Below are 17,437 nucleotides of genomic sequence, written 5' to 3'. Positions count from 1 at the left end.
CCCAGTCAGGGCCCATGCCTGGGTTGCAGGCCAGTTCCCAGCAGAGGACTCATGAGAGGCAACCATACATTGATATTTTCCTCCTTCCCTTCCCCTCTAAAAATAAATAAATAAATAAATAAAATTTAAAAGAAAAAAAAAAGCAGTTAACATAAGATTACATACAGGAAATAAATATCCTTCCAACCAAATACCACCACCAAACATAATCTGCATACACATGGCTAACTAGAAATCAAAGAACTGGATTTATAGAACCAAAGTTATGCACACTAACCCCAAATAAATCTCATGTCCTAGCTGGTGTTGACTACACAAATGTACCAAATCTAGTTACTTTGCTCTTATCAGGAAAACTGAAAAGCTTTCATCACCTTTCTCCCCAGAACAAAATGACTAAAATGTAAATTCCCATTTTAGAACGAGTTACGTATTTTGATGAGAGTGTAGGAGCAGAGATGGACACGGAACCAGGCGGAGGCAGTCAGTATTTACTAGAGTCCCATGTCACCATCTACATGGGGCATCTATTTGTTAAGACATCAAACAGTTCTGCCAGGAGATTAACTGGATTCACTACATTTGCATGAAGCATGTCAACACTCTTGTCTTAGTTCTAAAAGGAGCTTAATTCGCTTAATGTGCAGCATTTATGAAAAAGTATCTATTGTGCCCCAAGCTGGAATTCTTATTCCAGTTCTGCCTGACAAGTCAGGAATATTTTCCACAGAAAGCTACAGCATAATCTTTACTGAATTCCACTAAAACTTACACCTGACCCATTTTCTTCTCTCATGAAGGAGTGAACAAGAAAAGGCCATTGACCTTTACCCAGATAAAACAAAGTATGTAAAATTGTCTCCTCCTCCCAATCCATCATGTCTCTGGCTTCTCTTCAAACTTCATGATCCTTCCTATTACACAAGCCCTTCGTCAAAGCTAGCACTGAGAAAAAGAGATTCTATTTATAAAGAAGTTCTCAATCCAGTATTATTAGGTACTAGAGAATAAAATGCTTTAGAGATCTGTAATAAGTTAACTCATAAAAAAAACCTAACACCTGTACATGTTTAGGTTAACTGTCATAACTCAGCTTAAGCAAGTGCAGATGAAGCTAAAACCATAATAAAAAATACAACCTGCACTAATATTCCAGAAACACCGCTGAAAAACCAAGGAGCTGATGCAAGGCAGAGCAGTCACGGAATCATGGCGCCATCAGTGCAGCTTTGCCTGACGCGCTATGTGACCTGGAGCCAGTCCCTTGGCCACTTGGTGCCTTTCATTCCGTATCAGTGATACAGAATTAACCACTACAAATCTCAGTGGAATAGTGAGTAGATTAAATTATTAAGCAAAATGCTTTGGGCAAAAGTCATATGAATGTTAAATATTATGATTTACAAGCATTCATTTCCCTAGCACTCCTGTGGGGTTAGAAGTTATCTCGATTTCATAGATGAGTAAACAGGCCCGGGGGGAGGGGGGGGGCGGGGAGGGAAGGTCACATGGTAAGGCTCCATTTACTCAGTCCCTATGGGAGGGGAATCCACACCCTTAGCTATCACAGGAACTTCCTTGGCACATCCTGCAATCTTTAACACATTCAGTCCCAAACTTAATGTTGCATCTTTTAACATGCTGTTGATGGAACAAAGACAGCTCTAAGACTCCACAAGGCCAAAATGAGTGAGGAGGAACAGTTCTGCATGCTTTGGCGAGAACAGTCATAGAAAGACACAGATAATCTCAAAATGAAATTTCCATTATTGTCTTCAAGATTTCACGTCCACTAGGGTTGGGATCTTTAGCCACAGGAATTAAGAAACATGGTTTGCTATGAAAACACTCTGAAAATAATTTTTAAAGGCTATCATGGGCCTTTAGGTTGGTGTGGCCCATCCAAATTCTCTGGGCTATATTTGCCTTCTGGGCTTTAATCAGCAGTCATGCAGAAAGAGAAAACAAATTCAAAGAGACTAAGTAATGACAGAGTAGTAATGGGAAGCGCTCGGGTAGGCCAAAAAACAGCAATACTACCACTCATGTATAACGGAATATGAAAGAGGACAGAAGATTTTTCTGCTCCTACCTAAGGCTGCCTGCTATATTGCTTACCCGACTCCGAAGACAGTCGGCCAGGTTTCGGCGCGTGAAATTAGCTGCCGCTGTGGGAGACAGTTCATAACCTGTCACAAGAGATAAACAGTCAGACTTAAAGTAAAGCAGAAGGAATGACAGGACCCCAAATCATTACGCTACTCCCATTCTTACAGACTACCACCCTTTGTACACTCGTGTATATAAAGCACGCAGAACAGCGAGTGTGGCCTTCTTTCTTGTCCCATCCCTCATCCAACAGGGGTGAGGCGGCTGGCAGTACTGACAGTGACTCCTGGCCGCAAAACAAAGCCACGGTGAGATTTAACTATTCCACGGTGACATCGAATTAACAGCTTGCTTAAGCTATTTACTCATCAACAGACTGTGGTTTCCTCCATACAAGGAAATACAAATACACAGGTGTTGGAAAAAGAAAACCAGGAAAGAGGTCTCGAGGTGCCAACTGTTCTAGTTTATTTTTAAAACATATTGGAGAAAGAGAGGCTGGGAGTTCGAAGAGCCTCAGAGTTACACTTTATAAGACTTTCTTTTTTAAAAAAGTAACTTTATTAAGAACTATAATATGGTTTTCAAAAGTATAAGCCACAGGGTGAAAAATGTTGCTATCACTATCTTCAACATTTTTAAAAAGAGTACCCCAAGCAGAAAACCTTTTAAAAAAGCTGTAATACCAATAAAAGCACAGCCCAGAGGAATGGCATCGGGTGCACATTCACCAGTGCACTCACTCTGGAACTCGACTCCTGGTACAAGGGCACCAGCACCGAAAGAGACATGAATGACCGACAACTCAGTGGATCCACACAGAAACGACTGTTTGGAAAGACAGCAGGTGGTTAAGTTATTCCCTACAACATTTTAAACACCAGTGTCACATCAGGTAAGATTTAGATTAAAATTCTAACAAATATTTATTGAACAGTTATGTTGCAGGGTCTCTACTAGGTGCTTTCACATATATCCATGAATTTCTCACAAGTCTATTAGCACATATTAAATCATAACGGAAGCAGCTCTCGACAAACAGCAATACTTTCTAATTCTCCATCTAATGTCCTGAACACAATTAAGGATTTGACGGTTATCATAAAGGTGGAAAAGTCTGATGCCTGACCAGACCATCTGCATATAGATTTTCTCTTTCCCTTACTCTGGCTTAGTTCTTAAACTTTAATATGCATAAGAATTACTGTGTGAGGTTATGTACACAACACTATACTTGTCAGGTAGTTTAAGCAGTTTAAAGGGCAATTTTAATCTAATTGTCTTCCTAGACAAGGACCTACTAGAGAGGCAAGGCAGAGCCCTCTTATGACATAGAAAATCTCCTACAATCACACAGAGCTTCAAGTTTACAAAGCATGTGCATACACAGTATTCGTTAATAAAATTCCACTGTAGCGATAAGCAAAATAAAGGCCCAGAAAGGTTAAGTGACTTGTTACACCCAAAAGAGTCAACCAAGTTGAACTTAGTTTTAACTCTGAGACTCAGATACACTTTAGCTCAAATCACATCCTCTGAAATATCTTCCTTGAGAAGTCTGGTATTACCATGCCCATCTCCAAGATCGTGTTAGTTTTCTCACTCAAGTACTGGTGCTGTAACAGTTCTCTTTTCTGAATTGTGATAGAAAATCTTTATGATAAGAAGAGGGGTTTAGGTAAGGTCTCAAGAATAGGAAGAACCAAATAAACATGTTGGTGTGCCCACCACTTTGGTGTGCTCATGCGTGGAACTGCCGGCAGAGGCATTCTTTTTTAGTGCCAAGGTAAAAACCAACCAACCAAATACATTCTGAGTATTACCCACCATTTCGCATCTTATAAAGCTGCACATTTTTCTGAATATATTCTGCAAACTGGACAGTGTCTCCAGCCTCTCCAACACACAGGAGTAAGATTTTTTCGCTCATCTTAAACATCTTGTCATGATCTGCTCAGAGAAAAACACATCAGAAATTACCTTATCAGAAATTTACTATTATACAGGCAACCAGAAACATTTATCAATTACTACACTGAATAATTTAACTAATCACTGTTTTTAGAAGACATCAATGGGCAACAGTTTTAATTACTCTTTCCCTCTGTATTTTACCACCATCAGCATATTTTATTAATGTTGGTTTCAGATGGAGACCATACATGAAAGCTGACAATTGAAAATACAATTAAAAACAAAGAAACCAAAAGGAACCAAGCCAAAGGCTATTATCTTTAGGCTCATGATTAAAAAGTCCTGTAATGTCTCTACAAATACAATGTTAGTTATTATATTTATACACATACAGAACCATACATGAAAAGGACCGATGCTATAACTGATATTAAGAAGCCATCTCAAGAAAAAAACAAGTCACCTTAAAAAGTAAACCACCTCCATTTCTAAAGCAAAGAGAAAATTAAAATGATTGCCAAAGCAGCCCTGGTTGGTGTAGCTCAGTGGATTGAGCGTGGGCTGAGAACCAAAGGGTTGCAGGTTCGATTACCAGTCAGGGCACATGCCTGGGTGGCAGGCCAGGTCCCTGATGGGGGCCACCACACATTGATGTTTCTCTAACTCTCTCCCTCCCTTTCCCTGTGTAAAAATAGATAAAATATTTTAAAAAATGATTGCCAAAGCAAAAATTCTAACGAATATTGCAACACTAAGCTATTTAAAAATACCTCAAAATCCCAACACTCTAATCTTATCTAGCTGAACCAGACTGACTCAGATTAGACAGATAAATAAATATTCAGATAGCAATTTGTGCCCTAGGAAGAAAACTCCATATTCAGCCTGCAGCTTCAGAAAAAGTGTAAATCTCCCGATCTTACTCTCACTTTCACTTTTCATGTTTGAAATAGTGCTGAATAATCTTCCCTGGGAGACATGTTTCCTGTTTGAAACCTTCTGAAATGCCAAAATCCCTTAATAGGATTTAAAGAACAAAATGCTACAATCAACTACTTTACAAGGATTTGAGAGTTGTGGATACCAGTAATATGGCTTAGCCTTTGAACACACACAGACAGACACACACATGCACACAGTGCTTGTAGACAGTGTCAAACTGACTTGAAACTCCTAAACAACACATTTCATTTGTTACAGGCTACAGGAGATTTAATGACTGCTTGCAAACTTGTTCAGAAAAGAAAAAAACTTCACCTACAGCTGTATTATCTACACAAACAAAAAGAAGCAGAAGTGTATTAGATGCCACTGGCACCTAAATTCTTGCCAGTGGCAAAAGTATGGGCAATTTTTACCTTTTTTTTTTTTTGCTTATCAGTATTTCCTAAAACATCTATAGTTAACATGCATCATTATTGTTAAAATATTAATAAGTTTGCATTATTTTCAAAATGAGAAAAAAGCTGGGTTTTTTGGGGGGGTGGGCTGCTTGTTTACAAAGAATTTGTTATATTTAGAAGAAATCTAAAATACTCAAACTGTTCAACGAACTTAATACAAGGCCAAACCTGTTTTTTAAACATCTACTGCATGTCCAGTGAGGGAGTAGGGAAGAGGGAAATAAAAACAAAAGTAACAGATGCTAGCAGCTCCCTGAGTTGTGCCAGAAACAGCCAATGGAGCTCTAGGGGATTTCTGATCCTTAGAGAACCTACAAGGCAACTGGACTAGATCTAACTGACCTTTACAACCTGGGCTTGGCACTCTGAGTTTGGGCAAGTGATTTGCCCTCTCTAAGCCCCAGTTTCCAAGCACATAATATGGTAATACTATCCTTTACTGCTACTTAATCATAGGTGGGAAAACTGTACATGTACAATATTATTAGATTCAGTGTTACACAATGTAGTTCAGATTATATATGCTATAGGAATTCAGAGAGATAAAAAAAGACATTCTGTGTGGGTTTGAATACCCTGAACAATTCCATACAGGCCAAGAGACAGGTGTGAAATGTGGCATATATCCAAACTTAAGAATTGGGTCACTTTACTAAGCAAGCAGTCTCTGGAGGTTATCTTCTGTAAATTATCAAAATATCTTAGAAAATGACAAACCCCCCAAAAGGACTGGAAATATCACTCATTTTATACCTAGAGAAAAAGAATCCCAAAAGGTCACTCATTTTCAGCGTTCTTGCCAAGTTCCTTCGAGACATGAAATGTAGAAAAAAGTCCTCATTCAATTGCAAAGCTCCCACCACAAAAATTTTTATACCGGAAAAAACTATAGGGAAAATTAGATACTGAGTTGACTGCAATTATTTCCAAACATTTTTCAAGAACTAACTCAAATTCATTTTTCTTCCACACCACAGTGATCTTTCTTTTCTCTGAATACCCTTAGGACTTATTCCCAAAATCGTCAATTTAAAAACTAACCTAATACTTACTAGTGACACTGCTTTCATCATACAAAATGATCTTGCGGTATTTATTTCCCTGTTTTCTTAATGTCCTAGCCCACTCTGTGGATCCTTTCTAATACGGTGCATCCTCTGTAACCCCTAGGAGTGCTGTGCACATAAGCAGATTTCAAGCACATTCTACCTTCCAAAGTGATTTAACAGACATGAAGTTCAAAAACGTGCCTAAGACCACGAGTGGGAGAACCCACTTGAACCAATGCAGTTTGACCTCTAAAGGTGCTGACTTAGTTACCGTTCTACTTAGGGACTATTTCCTGCTATATCACTTGCATACCAAAGGTCTTAGGAGTCAAAGTGATGAACAGATTTACTCTCAAAACAAATTTCCTCCTGTGGGAAGCATGGTTTACAAACAGAACTTCAAATTAATTATGCAGTTTCATAGAGTGACTGGACTTGAGGAACAACTCATAACATAGATGTTTAACCACTTTCCGGTCTCTCCTTCTTCAGAGGGAATAAAAATCAAGCAGAGTTCCTTAGAGTTCTCTCCATATCCCCAAGTGACGACAGTTTTAATATTTTTTCTTTCTTTAAGCCCAAGAGAAACTATTATCTGCCCTCAAAGTTCTCCCTCATCTCTACACCCAGAAAGAATCTCTTCTTCCTCTGAATTACCTAACCGCAGTCTCTTCCATGGCTGCACCACCTCAGAAGTCTGACTCTACTTTTCTATGGAGCATACTTGTCTCGTGCTATAGTTATCTGTACCCATATCTGAGTCCTTTGTTAAACTGTAACTTCTTTTTTTAAGGTTTTATTTATTTATTTTTTCAGAGAGGGGGAGAGAGGGAGAAAGAGAGGGAGAGAAATATCAATGTGTGGTTGCCTCTCTCCCACTCCCTACTGGAGACCTGATCTGACCTGGCCCTCAACCCAGGCATGGGCCCTGACTGGGAATCAAACCAGCCGCCTTTTTTGCTTGAAGTCTGGCACTCGATCCACTGAGTCACACCAGCCAGAGCTAAACCGTAACTTCTTTTAAGATGTGGTCCACATTCCTCTTTGCATCCCTTCAGTACCTAGCGCTGCAAAGGGCACATAGGTGCCCAAAATCTATTTGTCAAGTGAACACTAAATCACCTGAGCCTAAGCATAATACTTATCAACAGTAACATGCCTATGGTCAGTCAGGACTGCAGAAGACCAGTATATACAGTAGTTATGGGCCAAAGATACAGGGTCAAACTGCACAGGTTCAACTGGGTTCTGCCGCCTGTGGTCTCAGGCAAGTTTTTGAATCTCTACGCTTCAAAACTAACATTTGTAACGTGACAATGTAATAGTGCTTATCTCAGAGAAACGGGGCGGGGGGCGATTGGGACAACTATAACTAAACAACAATTTTTTTAAAAGGTTAAATGGACTAATGTAAATTGCTTAAAACAACACATGATACAGAAGTGCTTGGTATTATTATTTAAGTATTTGAAACTGTGCTAAGCATTTGCACAAAACTTTTTTACTCAATCCTCCCCACTGGCTTGGGATTTAACAGATTTTTTTAGAGAACTGTTATGAGTTTATCTGAGCCAGACTGACCGCAACTGCCAGGAAGCAAGATCTCAAATGCTCCCAGATGTAACAGATGAGGAAATCGGGACACTGTGAAATGACTTATACAAAGTCATAAGTGACAGGATCTAGCCTCTAAACTCCTCCAACTACCTAAATGTAAGAAAAACGGGACAACCAGTACCCTGGAGAACTGGAAACAGGGGCTGAGACAAAGAACGACGACACAGACAGCGGAAGTGGAATGCCAACTCTAGTTCCACAGTCTCACTCTCCCCGGGATCCCATCTTATGCCGCCAGCAAACTAACCTCATTAGTGGCGAGCGACATCAGGAAATTCATCAGAGATTCTGGGTCTAAGGAGCATGGTGTTTGGCAGGTGCTTAAACACTCAAAAACTGAAATCCCTTGTCCAACTCTCGCCTAGAACGTGTTTAGCCAAGGCCAGTGCAGAGCACTGACCTGGGAGGCCGGGGAGGACCGAAGGTTAAGGCCCCAGGTTTGTTAGCCAGTCTCCTAATTCTAAAAAGTAAGCAAGTGCAGATCAGGGCAGGCTTGGTTCCACCTCCCGGACCTCCCAGGTATTCACCCACTGCCCACGAAGTTTCTCCCGGCTGTCCCTACACCCAGGCCCGGAAGAGCCACCCCAGCTTCCTCACCGTCCTTCATCTGGACAATACTGGTAGCAGCCACCCGGTCGGAGGCGACAAGGACAAAGTCGGGGCCCTGGATGCCGATGAGGTACTCCATGCTGGCGGGAGGCCGGCGGCTGCAGGCTCGACAGGACGCAGAACTCCCCACTTCACTACTGAGCACCAGTGAGACAGCACCACAGACCAGTTTCGCTCTACGCAGGCCGCGCGACTGTCCCAGCCACCGGCGCTCATGGATGACGTAAACTATCGCGAGACCTTGGAAAGTGGGCGTGGGGTTGGGCTATTAAACTCTGCGGTCTGCGCTCGTTTCTTGGCAGACCCTCGGGGACATTTCAATTCCGACTCTGAGAAGCTTGGCGGGGACATTTCAATTCCGACTCTGAGAAGCTTGGCTTGTTGTGTGATACCCAGTTTCTTTTTTTCTTTTAACATTTTATTTATTTACTTTTAGAGAGGGGAAGGGAGGGAGAGGGAAAGAAACATCAATGTGAGGTTGTCTCTCCCGTGCCCTCCACCGGGGACCTGGCTTGCAACCCAAGCCTGCACCCCCACTGGGAATCAAACCCGCGACCTCTCGGCTCGCAGGCTGGCACTCAATCTACTGAGCCAAACCAGCCAGGGCAATGCTCAGTTTCTTCATCTGTGAATCCAGCGCTTAAAACTCGCTCGAAGATGAAATCACCGTGCTATGTGTAAAGTGCTGAGCACTCATGAATGTCAAAAAGGCTTGTGATCCTAGATGGCTGTTGCTGGGTGAAATATCTCCCCAAACCTCTTCTCTGCGGATTGGAGAAAAAGAAACTTGACGGGAGACCTATTATATTGTCTCACAAAAATAAAATATGATTGAGTCAAAGATACAAGCAAGACCAAAATCATAAAAACAGTGGAGGAGGAAGTATAATTTAATAATCTTTGGAAAGGCAATGTGTTTCTAAGCATGACAGGGAACCCAGAAACACAGGAAAAGATAGGCCAGACGTATTATAATGCTCAAACATAGGTATAAATTGAGAAGGTGTTTCAATATATAAAATAGTTCGTAACTAACTTAAAAGGTATTCTTACAAATCAGCGGAGGAAAGATAACACAATTTTTACATAGCAATTCACAAAAGAAGCAACACAAGTAGCCAAGAAACATGAAAAGATCTGCAACCTCAGTTGTAAATAAGAATATGAAAAATAAGAAACACTGAGAAATTATACATTATTGGTAAGATTATAAAGATTTTTTATAGAGGACAATTGGATATCCGTTAAAATATAAATGTACATAACTTTTTATATGTGTCCTAAACAAACGTATGCAGAAACACCCAAATGTTTATAGGCAGAGATATGCATTGCAGTACAGCAACAGCAAAGAAAAGGGGGGATAGGGACAAAATGAAATGTCCATAAATAAATAAATTGGTTTTTTAGTGGTTGTATTTATTTATTTTTAGACAATTTATTTATTTTCAGCCAAGCTGAAATACTCCATGATTAGTTTCTGACACCCACAATCCAGTACAATCTTCATACTAGCCCTATTGGCTTCCAACACAGTTGCAATTATATCTCAAATGCAACTATGTGATTCATTTGCTCCTGCAGAAATTTGCAGTCCTTATTCTGCAAAATTCTGAATGTTTCTTCCAGCTCTCTGCCCATGAAGGAACATAGACCCTGAGGAGTTTGGTACAGCCCATCTATCACAGGATGATGCCAGGGGCAAGGAGGTCATTAAGTCAACCATCCCACTATGAACACAGATGCATCCATCATCCTAGAAATCCTTTTCTTAAACACCACTAGGAAAGAAGTCTCTCTCTCTCTCTCTCTCTCTCTCTCCACCCCCGCCTCCTCTTTCTCTGCCATTGTGTGTATGTTTTTTTAATTGCAAATAGTATATATTTGTACTATACACACACCCACATGAATAACACAGAAGTGATGAGTTAAATATCTCTCCTTCCACCACAGGTAACTACCCACAAGCTGTCTGGATCCTTCAAAACTTTTTTCCCTTCATACTTGTCAATATTCATTCATTCATTCATTCATTCACAAAAGCTGCAGAATTCTGAATTGGAAGATCCACAATCTTTTTAAAAAGGACCTGACAATCTTTTAAGCTGGTTCTTCTCTCTTCTTCTTTAGGACTTTAAAAAAAAAATCCCCTCTAGTTAAGTCACACCAGAGATTACCTTAACTTCTTGTTAATAAAGAAGAAAATGGGTTTTCAAGACCCAACTTGTGCTATCTCACTAGGAGTCAAGGAGAATTCCTCTTCCACTTAAAGTCTTACAATAATTTAGTCTTAGAATTAAAAAATATATATCTGCGGAGGGTCCAGCACCAGCATGATACAGCCAACTTTTTCTGTAAAGGGCCATATTTTTGCCTTTTCAGGCCATGCAGTATCTGTCACAACTACTCAATGATGCCATTGGAGTGAAAAGGCAATCATATACAATACATAAATGAGTGGCCATTGCTACGTTCTCATAGAACAACAGCAGGCGAGGGAGAAAGGAAGAGATGGATTTGGCTCAGGGGCAATAGTTTGCTGACCCCTAAAGTAGTAAGAGTCCTGCAAATCAACGCTCAACTCTGACTCCAGCTCTACCTTTTCCAACCTTGGTGTAAAATTCACGAAGCCCCACATTTCCTTTTTTACGAGACTTTCAGAAGAGAGATTTCCTTTGTATTTCTCTTGGTTGGTTTTGTAAGTATAAGAAACCATATCCTAATCCTTCATGAAACCTGGGGAGTTCGAAAGGATCTTAAAGAAGAATGATTGTGTTGTATCTAAGGAACATGGCCCTAACATGGGAGGCTGCCAGCTTCACCAAGACTCCCAAGTTCAAGCTTGATATGGAAGCATCGATGCAGCCCACACTCACAAGACCCTGTGAGCTTAGACAGTAGGGTTGAGACAGGGTTAAACTGGAGATCAGAGGCTCACCCCTAAATATGCAAGAGTGTTAATTCATTGGGTACAGTTGGTGCCTTGCCCATATCTCTTTTACATACCTGTAATAGCTGCTACAAATATTGGTCAATAACTCATAATTGTTTCTTTCATCAAAAAATTTCTCTCAACCACCTGGGAAGCATCTTTGCCCGGGAGGCTGTGCACCTATCCCAAGCCCCAGCCAGTGATTGATTGACACAGGGTAAAAGGTCAATTTCCTTAACTTAAAATGGGATAGTTTGCCTTCTAGGGTTTTCCCATGGATCAGTCTAAATCTAGTCTCCGTCCAAGATCACACAGTGTGCCCTTAATAAATGATATTATTATTGTTGTTATTATTACTAACAGTTGTGCAAAGAGCCCATCGGTGCCCAGTTAGAACTGTCCATCAGAGCCACCCCCCACTGTGGAAGGTAGACGTACCAGGGCTGTACCAGAAGGAAGTTCAGTACAGGAGAGGTTGAGCCAGAGGGGAATTAGGCCAGTCAGAACACTGGGTACCAAACCAAAATGTAGAAGAGGGAAGGCAGCCAGCCCATCAAACCTCAAATGGAGAGGCAGGGCAGGAAAGAAAGCAGGGGGTGGGTGAGATTAAAGTACAAATGGGTAAACTGTGATAATTTGGAATGAACACCGTGAAAGGCAATATCCTTCCTGCCCCAAGGTACCTGACGTGATAGAAGCAGAAGTAGAGAAAAAGAGCCAGGACACATAATAACCTTCTTGAAATTGAATTTTTCTCTCTTGCTTCCCCATTACTGATCTGGGAAAAATAAGTTTGGCTTTTAGTTAGAAGGCTTGAGAAAGGAGCCAGTCCTGAAGAAGTGGTTAAATTGAAACTGGAACTTAGAAATTGGGCAAACTCTGTGGCTGGGTCTTGCACTCCAGCCTTTAGTTTCTCCATCCGGAAAGGAAAACTTCCCCCTGGAAAATCTCCCATCATCTCTGGGCTATATGGTTGCCTGAAACACAAACACCAAGGCTGGCTGGTGCTTTCAGCAGTAGGTTCTGGTATCCCAGAAACTGCCAGACGAATGACACTTTCCTGCTCCCTGCCTTACCCCCAGGACCCAGAGCTGTCACATCTGCTGATGGCCAAAAACACAACTCTGCCTGTATGTCCCACAGCAGCTGACTCAGCCCCAGTAGAACTGAAGTGGTCCATGATCAGAGATCCGTTGCTGCCTTGTGCCATCTGAAGATGGCATTGCCGACTGGTGGCAAGGGAATGGACCTCATGACTTTTAGATAATTCCGTGGTCCAAGAAACCTGTGATCATTTAAGATGGTGATTCTGGGGTCCTTTAGGAAAAGTCGTGGAGGACTTAGGAGGGTTCTACACAGACATCAGAAGCATCATTTGTGCCATCTAACTTCTGGTTCTCAGGGAGATTACACAGAACCACGAAGCCTGATGCTCCTCCTTCCAACAATTGGGACCAGGAGGAACTCAGGACCATGTTAAGCCCTGCCTTATGAGTCCTCCTCCCGATCTCACCCCAAATCCAACTTCCACCTGAAACCTGCCCCTAATTACCCCATCAACCATTCAGGGTTTGATTTAAGGAAAAAGGCTGATGAGTCCTCTTGACCAGGGCCCTTTGATCTGGTGGTTGCCGCTCCATGACACTCCTCCACTATATTTCCACTCTCTGAGCCACCTAAAGACAGAGGTGAAATGCCACTGTGTGCTGGCTGAACCACCAGAACGATGTCGGGCTGCTGAGGCTCCAGGCGGAAAGCCCACCCTGAGCCCGGCTGCTCATCCTCTGAAAGCATTCGCCTCCCCGATGCTTTTCCTGCCACGAGGAAGTGTGGCGGGCCAGCTTTCTGCTGGCACCTGCCACACTGTAGCATAACACCAACACTAATAGCAGAAATAATCACAGTGACAATGATGGCTTGGGCTACATACAGAAGGTCCTTGTCATCTCTCCAGGCGCTTCCTGGCCTGGGGCTCGGCTGTGACGATGTATCTGGCCCCTGGCCCACACTGACTTAGTCGCACACCAGATTCATCTGAAGAGTTACATTATCATTACTGTCATCACCATTCTTGATAACTATTTATTTAATTCTGCAAAACACAATTATGGAGGAAAAAGTGCATGCCAGGTTCTGTGCAAGATTCTGAAGGAGTTACAAAGTTGAACGTCTTCACGGAGTAGTCCACAAGCAGAGAGAGAGAGCAGCAAATAGTTCTAAAATAAGATTCTACAGACTGCTGTAGATGGATAGATTCTCAGTGCCTATTAAACTATGGGCTATAGTGAGTGCTCAATTAGTATGTTTTCACGAATAATGAATGAATGAATAAATAAATGAACAAAAAGCTATGGGGTCTGAGAGTGAGGAAAAGAGTAACTATGTGGGAAAGACATCAGGGAAGGCTTCCAGAGGAGGTGACACATTTCAGCTGAACTCCGAAACCTGTAAAGGCAGCAGTGTATACGGGCTAAGAGCATGGGGTCTGGTTCCAGAGTGCCTATGTTTCAATATCAACTCTGTGTGGTTTTGGTCATGTTACTTAACTTCTTGGTGCCTCAGTTCCCCCATCTATAAAATGGGTTAATAGTTCTTCCCTTATGGCATTGCTGTAAAGATTATATGCATTATTATTTGCAAAATGCTTAGAATATAGCACTAGCACTACATACACGATAACACACAGTACCACCTAAATGTTTGATAAATAAAAACAACTGGCTAAGAACTCATCAGACTGACAAGATGGAAAGGTAACTGTGAGGAAGAGCCCTCCACACAATGGGGTGGTATTGAGGTTTCCAGTACCATGGCATCCTTGAGGAATGGAGGGAAGGCAGTGGGGAGCAGGGGTTTGCCAGGGCATCTTGGGTATCAGGGTAAGGAGGTGGTGAGCCAATACTTTTTACAAGAAATTTTGATTTTGAAATAATTTTAGATTTACAGAAAAATTGCAGAGTAGTGCTAAGAGTTCCAAGATAGCCTTCATACAATTTCCCCTAATGGTAACATTTTAAAGGGAGCTATGGCTTTTAAAGCAAGAACGTGACATAGTCAGGAATGTGTTTTAGCAAAGTTGTTGCAGCCATTGTGAGGTGGGAGAATTAAAGGGAGGGAGAGGGCTGTTAGCATCCTCCAGCGGGAAATGGTGCGATCAGGAGAGGAGCTGATAGGTGGGCACAGATGTGAGAAAACTCTTGTACCAGAGTAGCTGACTGTGAATACTTTGGAAAAGCAAGAACCAAGAGAATAGTCAGGAGATGCAGGCCCTGGGCTGGGTGGCCCTCTGTTTGAGGCATTTTCCAAGCAGCTATCCACATGAGTGATCTGCCAGGAATGTCCCTGGAGAGTTCAGCAGGGTGGCAGGCCTGGGGTGTTCAGATGGCTGTGCAGAATCCGAGGTGGGACAGGCTGTGGCTAGGGTTCTTTCCCAGTACCTTGGGTCTGAGTTCTGTGCACTGCTCTAGCTCCAGAGGGGGCTGCTGAAGCTTTTTATTCTTTTTTTAATCCCCATCCAGAGACAGGTTCATTGATTTCAGAGAGAAAAAAGAAGAAGGAGAAGGAGGGAGAGGAGGGGGGAAAGAAGAAGAAAGAGAGAAACATCAATGTGAAAAACATCCATCAGTTGCCTTCTGTATGCACTCCTTCCAGGGACTGAACCCACAACCTAGGTATGTATCCTGACCAGGAACTGTATCTGCAAACTTTTGGTGTGCTGGACGATGCTCCAACCAACCGAGCCCCCCCAGCCAGGGCAAAGCTTTTTATTCCCAGTGACTGTTGAGGTGTGGCCCTCACCTGGGGAAATGGACCCCAGTGAGACCAAGCAACTGATACGGATTCATACCTGACTTAGGATGGCATTCTTGGCACCAAGCAGACTGGGTTCAAATTCCAGCTCTACCCCTAACAACTGTGTGACGTTGAGTAGGTTACTCAATTTCACTGTGCCTCAATTTTCTAATCTGTAAAACAGAGATAATAATAGTCTGCCTCATAAGAACAATGTAGTAATTAAACATTAATTAATAGATAAAGAGATGTTATACACTCCTTAGGAGGTCTTGCAACATATCCTAAGATATATCAGGTGTTATTTATGTGTTTAAATTGTTTGATTAGTGTGTTTAAATCAAATGTGTTTTAACTATTTAATACTACTATTATGTCCATTTTGTATATGAGAAGAAGTTTGCCCAATAGAACTCGAACCTCATATAAGCAGAGACTTTGTATTGATCCTTTGGATCCTTATACAGAGTATGGTACCTGGGACATAGTATTGAGTGATATTTACTAAGTGTTTTTTTGAATGAATGAATGAATGAATGAGTGTTATTCTACCTCAAGGGTATGTGCAGTATGCAGATGCTAATTCAGAAACTCTGAATTCAGAAAGGTCTGTCCCATCACCAAACAGCTTCTAATTCAGTGTTTGGTAATTGCCCCACTTAACATGTCAGTATCAACTCTAGGTGTTTTGTTTTTTAAAAATGTTAAAGTAGCAGCTGTGCACTTGAGGTCTGCTCCAGGTAGATGGTTATTTGGCAGCAAGGACCAGAAATGCACCCAAGCCACCTGAACAAAGGATTGTTGTACTGGAAGGTCACAGGAGAATCTCACTGAACCCCACTCAACACGCACAGTCAATATGGTCGGGAACTGGAAACGCACCGGCCAGCAACTTCCCCCGTCGCTGTCTCTTAGGGCCCCACTTTTTTCCTCCACGTTTTTCTGCGTGACTGCTCCATTCTTCCCTCACCACACTGGCTTCCCCTGTTCCCACATACACTATTCATACACTATCATTGCTGCCCCAATGCACATGAAGTTAGAAGATATCTGACCGGGCCAGCTTAAGACAGATGTTCCCTACCCCTGCCTAATCGTCTGTGACCAGGGGGTAGGACTGAGGGGACTTCTCCTATTGGAAGAGGACATCCTTTGGAAGAATAGGGAGGGTATCTCTAGAACATGGTCCCCTTTCCTGAAATTAAACAAAACTGATGAATACAAGTACCTGTCAACATGGGCAAAATTTCATTTTTAAAAGTAGGAAATAGGAGGAGGATGGGGGGTGGGATGGGATGGGAGTAATAGACAGAAAACTGTACTTGAAAAATAATTAAATAAAAAAATTGAAAAAGAAAAAAAAATAAAAGTAGGAAATAAGCCCAGAAATTTATCCAGGGCCCTAGAAACACCGTTTCCCTAGGCGCTATTTCCCCATCTAGCTTGGCCGAACCCAGCTCCTGCCTGCCCGGCTTCTGCTGCTTCTAAGCTCAGTTTTCAGAACCCAGAGGCCTTCACCAAAAGGTCTGATCATGTCAGGAGAACAAGGATTCAAATTGCTTTAGCTACTTACTGTAACTAGAGGGAGGAGAAAATCTCTCCTAGGCCTATGTCAACAGTACTTCCCTCCCAGCATTGTCAGATCTCAAGGATAGGGTTTGAGGTAAAAGGGGAGGACCAGGTTTGGGGAAAGAACCCATTCTTCTAGGAGCAGCAGTCTCTGCTTTATGTTAGCTATATTCTGCAGTATTTCTGAGCTTTACATTTACTAGGTATAATTGGAATCCTCACAGAGACCGTGAGAAGCTGAAATTTTTTATCCCCATTACACAAATGATAAAATGGAGGTTAGAAGAGATGACGTGCCTTGTCCAAGTTCACAAAGTCCTATGCTGATCCGCGACTGGGACCCAGCCCAGAGTTCCACTGTCCTGCCCTGCCTGGCGATGGTTTGGGAAGCAAGGTTGTATCTGGGGAGAATACAGAGAAGGCCAAAGCTTGCAGGTGGCTGG

The 17,437-nt window shown here is 42.1% G+C and overlaps 1 protein-coding gene across 1 annotated transcript in view; it reads right to left on the bottom strand.

Annotated features, from left to right (window-relative positions):
* Window positions 1-8,906, bottom strand: part of PSMB2 (proteasome 20S subunit beta 2) — a 34,056-nt gene extending 25,150 nt beyond the window's left edge. Inside the window, exons 1-3 of the mRNA XM_037061449.1 lie at window positions 8,690-8,906; window positions 3,937-4,059; window positions 2,119-2,189 (exon numbers count right to left, since the gene is read on the bottom strand). Of these exons, the coding sequence (XP_036917344.1) occupies window positions 2,119-2,189; window positions 3,937-4,059; window positions 8,690-8,780 (285 nt within the window). The 5' untranslated portion in view covers window positions 8,781-8,906. The remainder of the gene's footprint in view (window positions 1-2,118; window positions 2,190-3,936; window positions 4,060-8,689) is intronic.
* Between the last annotated feature and the right edge of the window lie 8,531 nt (window positions 8,907-17,437).

Source organism: Sturnira hondurensis, unplaced genomic scaffold (assembly GCF_014824575.4).
Source record: "Sturnira hondurensis isolate 20B ecotype Veracruz unplaced genomic scaffold, ASM1482457v3 Scaffold0013381, whole genome shotgun sequence".
Taxonomy (NCBI): Eukaryota; Metazoa; Chordata; class Mammalia; order Chiroptera; family Phyllostomidae; genus Sturnira; species Sturnira hondurensis.
The sequence above is the reverse complement of the archived record's forward strand: the minus strand, read 5'-3'. Positions and strand labels throughout refer to the sequence as shown.